Source organism: Tarenaya hassleriana, unplaced genomic scaffold, assembly GCF_000463585.1.
Source record: "Tarenaya hassleriana unplaced genomic scaffold, ASM46358v1 Cleome2, whole genome shotgun sequence".
NCBI classification, from domain to species: domain Eukaryota; kingdom Viridiplantae; phylum Streptophyta; class Magnoliopsida; order Brassicales; family Cleomaceae; genus Tarenaya; species Tarenaya hassleriana.
The window spans coordinates 1,384,261-1,391,938 of NW_010965372.1; the positions used below are offsets into that span (position 1 = coordinate 1,384,261).

General features: G+C 29.0%; 1 protein-coding gene across 1 annotated transcript in view; it reads left to right on the top strand.

The window, feature by feature from the left end:
• Positions 1–5,836: 5,836 nt before the first annotated feature.
• The window catches only part of LOC104813253 (bidirectional sugar transporter SWEET13), a 2,544-nt gene continuing 702 nt past the window's right edge, over positions 5,837–7,678 (top strand). The window contains exons 1-6 of the mRNA XM_010540820.2: positions 5,837–5,915; positions 6,008–6,044; positions 6,152–6,365; positions 6,477–6,638; positions 6,954–7,073; positions 7,535–7,675. Coding sequence (XP_010539122.2) covers positions 5,864–5,915; positions 6,008–6,044; positions 6,152–6,365; positions 6,477–6,638; positions 6,954–7,073; positions 7,535–7,675 — 726 coding nt within the window. The 5' untranslated portion in view covers positions 5,837–5,863. The remainder of the gene's footprint in view (positions 5,916–6,007; positions 6,045–6,151; positions 6,366–6,476; positions 6,639–6,953; positions 7,074–7,534; positions 7,676–7,678) is intronic.

The following is a 7,678-nucleotide window of genomic DNA, read 5'->3' on the forward strand; positions in this document are numbered from 1 at the left end:
TATATATATATATATATATATATATATATATATATATATATATATATGGAATCCCCAAAGTTTGGGAAGCAACGGTGTGGAGAGAAATGAAAGAGCTTTATTTTATTTTATTTTAAATATAAAAAAGATATATATTTCTATTTATTAGTTCATGGTTTTGCGTGGTGTAATTATTAAAGGGGAAAAGAGATGATTATCTTTATAGCTAGCCAATATATTAAGAACAACCTCTAAAGTATTATTTCACTAATACTTTAAAATTGTTACTAGTTATTTCTTATTAAATCATTCATACCCCATATAATATTTTCGTTTGTGTATCAATATACATGAATTCTATTTATATATGTTATATCTTCTAAATAACAAAGATATTCAAAAACAGGCAAAATTTCCAAATCTGAAAAGATTATGTAAAATCTTGATCTAATTACCCTGAATGTGTGGAAAATTCATGATATAATTGTTTAAACGTGAATCATTCGTGCAAGATTCCAATTTCTATAAATTTATTATTAATGGGGCGCCAATAAATAGTTAAAAAAAAGGCGAATTGAGAAATGATGTGAAAATGGGAATATTCTTGAGAGATGTCTCAGGCCATAAGCAAATCACCACCATAAGGTTGAAGCACTTTTGATGGACAATGATTTTTACACCAATATGCTACTTTGACCTCTTTCCAACTTGCTCTTTTCCAAATATATTTGGTGAGTATATTTTTTTTTAATGACGAAGATTTTTCAAATGAAACAATAACATTCAAAATGGTCCATGGGATGGTCAAGTGGTCGATCTGAGGGTGCAAAACACATTAAGGTCGGGTGTTCGATTTCACTTGGTGGAAAGAGATGTAATTTCTAAACCAAAATAATCCATATACAAAGGTTGATCTCAGGATTAGGGTGGATATAGTTGGGGCGAAGGCCTGGAAAACCATCCTGGTTATAAAAAAATTCAAAATATATATTTCTCGAATTCATAAAATATTTATAGCTATATATATATATTATGTTACTGATATTTTATTATATTCAATAGTTAACTGTAAAAGAAATTTTTTAGTGATATCAATCGAAAAATAAAAAAATTATTAAATAAATTCCGATTAAGCAATGTTTAAACATTGTAACATCGTCGAATGTCCTGATTTTCTCAAAATATGAGAAAAATATAATCAATTGCCTAACTTCGACTATAATTTTTTTTTTAGATTTTGGTTTTTTATTTTTCCATTGTTGGTTTTAGTTGATTTTTTTCACTAAAATAGTTTTCCAAATTTTTAAAAAAACTAAATTTACTTTTTTTTTGTATTCTAAAAAATCCAAAAACTCCGTCCATTCAACCGTTCTATTCATCGATCACTTGCCAATACATAACAATACTAACGATTTTTATGAGAAAATTCATTTTAAATTGGTAATTTCCGGAGGAGGAAAAGACTGAGGGAGGTGATGACCGGCATTAGCATGAACGGTTGGGAAGAAATTGTGACCGTCGAATAAGGCATCTGCTTGGTTGGAAGGAACATGGAATCACACTGAGTTTAATCAATGATTATAAATTGTTAACCATGATTAATTAATTCCTTAATCACATCAGTAAGCCAATGGGAAGAAAGAAAAGGAAGATTTCATGTGGCTGCGATTAGGGTTTCAGAGATCTCACCACTTTCCATTCCTTTTCTTCTCCCCTTTAATTTGTCAGTCATTTTCCTCTCTTTTTCTTCCGACCATCCATTTCCTCTCAATTGGGTATTTCATATGTTTCCTCAAATTAATTATTTTTAAACCATAGCATATTACTGAAATTACATTTAATCAGAACATGCATGAAACAAAACAAGTTGATGTTATTTTATAAATAATTCCAAATCCACTGTATAAACATTCCCAATATTACTAGCAATTGTAATTTGGGAATTTTTCTGTGAACGATTAATGAAATGTTTTTACATTTGGTTACCATTAATATGTGTGTTTGTATATATACACACACATGAATTTGAAGAGTTATATTGTTTTGATACCCTCATTTTCGATAAGTAAAAATTGAGGCGTATGCAATAATTTTATTGGCTTATTTTTTTTATTTTTTATAAATTAGTTTGAATAAAAGGAACACAATAATTTTTCTAAGCAATTAAAAATATCAATTGTACAACAAAGTAATATGAAATAAATATAATTTTTAATTGCATATACTTTTAGCCCGGTGTTAAAACATATGCTATATCAGCACTACACAACGTAGTTCCAAATCAGGGTTGCGTATAAGTATTGAGCTTTTTAAGTCATAAAATACTAATTATTTTTTTTTGGGAATTCAAATAAATGGCCCAAAAAATATATAATATTATTGCGATGAGAAAATAAATAGTTGTTCACCGGTTTATTCGTAGGTCATGTCTTTATAGGAAGCTTTTAAGGCTTGGCTTTCTTGTTGGTAACCACTTGGTTTTTCAAATATATATATATATATATATATATATATACTTTTCGAGGGGATATAAAACAATTTAAGAACTAGTAATTCTTGCAACTTCTTGGTAGGAAACATATATATATATATATATATATATATATATATATATATATATATAAAACTTCTTCAAAAACATAGAATTTCTTAAATGAATAATCTTTTGTGAAAGGTTGAATGGTATATTAGAAATCTCAAAGAGTGTCTTGTTCTTCGAATTACAATTAATAAAATTATTTTTAATTAAAAAAGTCTAAGGATGTACGCGGCGATCAGGTTTTGCCAGCTGCCTGTGATAGGAAAAAGAAAACTTGATCAGATAGTTCGTGATTAATTTTTGTAATATATTTATAAGTTAGATATCCAAATCGAGATTATTTTATAATATTAATGAAATTTATTCTAATATCTTCATTTCAGAATATTATAATATTTAATCTAGGCAGGCAAAGCAAATTAAACTCTTAATTAAAAATATCAGACATTTTTAAAATCGATTTGAATAATTATAGCTAGAACACAGCAAAACATATATCATATTGTGCACATATTATATGTTATCTTCGTGTACACGTGCTAGACGAATACAAAATAAAAGCCGAATGTGAGATTTTTGCCTCCACTAATTATAATTATTTAAAAAAAATAGATTACGAAAATGAAATAGATTATAAAAAAAATGAAAGTGAAATAGAATACAAACAACGTAGTTATGCGTATAACATCGCAAAAAAAAAAAGAACGTATTTTAGTTAAATACAATACTATTTTCAGGCTTAATTTAGTTATGTGGCAATATTATAAATAAGCAAAACTTCGGAGGGCATAAAAAAACATCATCAGAAACTTTGATGGACGTTTCGGTGGCCAATTAGGATTGAGTATTTTTTTTTCAATTTTTTCTTTAAATTATATTTATTCAATTTTACATTAATTTAAATTTGATTAATTTTTTCGATAATTTTTTTTCGCTTCAAATAATATTATATTTTATTTATAACAATTTGATCTTGTATAACCGAATCCAAATACCTTTGAATATCGTTACTTTTATTTTTGTTTTCAATTTTAAACAAACATAATGTTTTTTTTTAATTGGACAAGAAATATCTTAAATGGCTTTCAACTATTAAACGATATCTTTAAACCTTACACATTTAAACTAATTTCCATTCATTTCTATTTTTTTCATTCAAAAGTTTCTTTTTCATTAAATTTATTATTTTTTCGAACAATAACTTTATTTTCCCTTTCTTATAATTTTTCTTAGTTAAATTGATACGACATGAAAAGAAATGAGCCTAACTTGTTGAAGATATGCCATGTAAATTCTATACACTCCTCACTTCAAAATTTTTAAAATAAAATAAAAGAAGAATGTGGGGATTTGTTATGTTCTTGATTCCACTCATTATTAATTTGGTCAATTCATTGAGAATATTTAAGAACTCTGCAAATGATTTCAGATCCCATATGATACATCTGCAGTCATATCATTAAACGTGAAGCATGATGCATCACTCATATGTTGTATGATGTGATGTTATCAATATCTTTCTCTATATAGTTTTAAATATTATTGTGATAAATCGACAAGAAAAAATCATATATACATCACTTTTTCTTGTATTGTATCAGTTTAATTGTAACTCTACCTTCATATATTATTTAATAAATATTTTATATTTCTATTATTTTTTATCTAATTTTTGGGATTTTTAAAGTATTATATCCATTTTATTTAAGATATACTTTTTTACTATTTCTCTTCGTATTTGTGTTTTAAATACATTTTTTTTACAACGGAGTAAACCCATCGGTTCCAATACATAATTATATTCATTCGTTTTATATTAAATCTGAGTCATATTCCATTTATTTAATTCAGTTAAAAAAAAAATCAAAACCTAATGATATTTATATCAAATTCAGAATTGGATAAAAGTATCATTCCATTCTAGTATTGTTTGACAAACATCAAAACGCCGCTAGATATTTATGCTTACACGAAGCATGTATTTGCTTGATAATATGAAACTGTATAGATGTCGATTGGCCTAAAACATAATGGTGTGAATCCTACCTACACGCATGCGACAATCTAAAGCCAAATTTTGAGATAAAACGCAATAGCATTGTTCTATTTTATAATCTAATATTTTTTTATTAAGTTTCTCTAATGGTTATTATACGTTATCGTACTTTATAAATTATATGTAAAAAAAAATAAACTATAAACCTAATTTTTGCTGCCAAATCATGAAGCTCAATAGTGCCCAAGGCAGGGATGATGAAAGTACACGTGGCAAGAACCCAGTGGAAAATGTTGTTACCTTTGACTGGTACGATGAATAAAAGGAGGTGATCACGGTTACGATTTCATGGTTTGGACCGCCCCAATGGAAATCTCGTAAGTAGCGTTTTTTTTCTTCCTTTTTGTTATAAAATTTGTCTTATAATACTAAATACAATTTATGCTGGATATATTCATATATATATATATATATATTATTAAAAAAACTCGCATGTAAAAGAAAAAATTGTTAAAAAAACAATCAAGGTATACACAATAATATATTTCATATGATACTCGTTGGTTTACAGTTACATCGTTTTTCCGATGGTGTATACACAAATCGAATTAATATGAAATATTTTTTCCATTATATATAAAAATATATTAATTACATCGTGGTTATTATATCGCCGCAGAGAACCGATATGAAATATATATTAAATAAATTTTCTCGTTAATTTTTTAGAAAGAATGATTATAAAACAATTCAACAATATATTTATTTCAATATAAATCAAACTAAGATATGACCTATCGAATATTTGGCTGGAAAGCTAGCGGTCGATCAATGGACGAAATATTGTGCTCCATGCTAATTGGTTATACCAAAAGAACCATTATTTAATTAGTATAGTTTCACTATATTGAACATATTTTTTTATTGGATTCTTTTAAAAAAAACAATAAAGTAAAGTAGTTCATTTTATGAATACGATGCAATGAAAATATAAACCAAGGTTTGGTATAAAGTTTTGAATGCAATATATTATAAACCAATAATGTACAACATATATTATTTTTTAAAAAAAATATCTAACACCAATAATTTTTCATGGTCTTTTCCTCTAGCGGAAACGACGTCGTTTCGCACTACAATGGCTTCTATTGCAACATGCAAAAGTTTCACACCCTAACTCGGTCTCTCCCTCTATATATATCTCACACCATTTGCTTTGTGAACTCAGAGCGACGAAGCAAACTCAGTTTCAAAGATCTCTCTCTCTCTCTCGATTTCGATCTCTCCCTTTCCGTTTTTCTTCGATAGTTTCTATCCGAGGGAGAGAAAGAGAAATAAAGATAATCGATATGGCTATTGCACCGACTCAAAATGCATGGGCATTTGCATTCGGAATCATGGGTATTTATCCGTATAGCGCATCATTTACGCAAATAAATGAAGTTTTTACGATAAAAAACTCATTATATTCTTCTATATAACGCGTTTTGCAGGCAACATCATATCGTTCATCGTGTTTTTGGCCCCAGTGTGAGTAGTACCATCTTCTCGTCTCCATAACCTTCTCTCGTCTGTTCTTTCTCATTAACGTAGACTTATATATATACACACACGTATGTATTGGATTTGTTGTTTAGGCCGACGTTCGTAAGGATCTGCAAGAAGAAATCGACAGAGGGTTTCCAATCGCTTCCGTACGTTACCGCACTCTTCAGCGCGATGCTTTGGATTTACTACGCTTTGCAGAAAGACGGGTCGGGATTCCTTCTCATCACCATAAATGGCGTCGGATGCTTCATCGAGACAATCTACATCATCCTCTTCGTCGCCTTCGCTCACAAGAAAGCCAGGGGACGGAATCTTTAATACATATACACGTATACGTATATCGCATATATATATATATATATATATATATATATATATATGGTTTGATTAATTACGTATAAAACGACGTTGCAGGTATCAACCTTGAAGGTTATAGGGCTCTTGAACTTCTTAGGGTTTTGCGCCATTGTTCTTGTGTGTCAGCTCTTAACCAAAGGATCGAACCGGGCGAAAGTGCTTGGAGGGATTTGCGTCGGATTTTCCGTCAGCGTATTCGCAGCTCCTCTGAGTATAATCGTACGTATATATATCATACAAATACGTATATGTTTTCATTTTAATTGTTCATGTGAACCCGAAAACACTGTCTTAACATCCTAATATATCAGTGGTCAAGCGTTACGTATAGTTTTCGTACGTCCTTTCGTACCTCTATACACTTATATTTTTCGTACATCACGTACGTACGTATATGCATGGACAGACGAACGGTCATGCTAAAGAGTCAATATTCATATATATGAAGAACATATTCTTGGGAATTGACAAATGATAATAATATATAGTTTCACTTGGGGAATATTAAAATGCGAAAAATAAAATTTGATGCAGAGAGTGGTGGTTCGGACAAAAAGTGTGGAGTTCATGCCATTTTCTCTGTCCTTCTTCCTCACACTTAGCGCCGTGACGTGGCTTCTCTACGGTCTCTCCATTAAAGACTTCTATGTTGCGGTAAGTATATAATAATACATATTTAATTTAGTTTTATGCCTTTTTAAACTATATAATATACATAGATAATATGTTACGTGGATGGTTCATGTCTAAAGGAAAAAGATGTTGCCACCTTTTGTCTATTTGTCCTTCCAACTATGTAAAAGGTTAATAAAAAATATTGTGGCAAAGGAATATATCACTTGAAAACCGTACGCATATTTATTTTTCCTTTATGATTGCAATCATATATTATATACATATGTTGACCATTTGGCCACAGTCCTAAAATGTATATGAACCCATAAATAATAATATACCAAGAAACCAAAATCATTTTAACAAAAAAGGATTCTCTTTCAATGCCCACCGTTACTATTATATATATATATATATATATATATATGAAATTTTATACATTGACTTATATAATCAATACAATTACTGAATTTATTTTTTGTTTATTTATAATATTGAAGCTTCCAAACATATTGGGTGCATTTTTGGGAGTGGTTCAAATGATTCTCTACATAGTATACAAATACTACAAAGCACCGGCTGTTCAAGAGACGGAGAAGACCAAAAAGGTGCCGGATCACTCCATCGACATAGCCAAGCTGGCC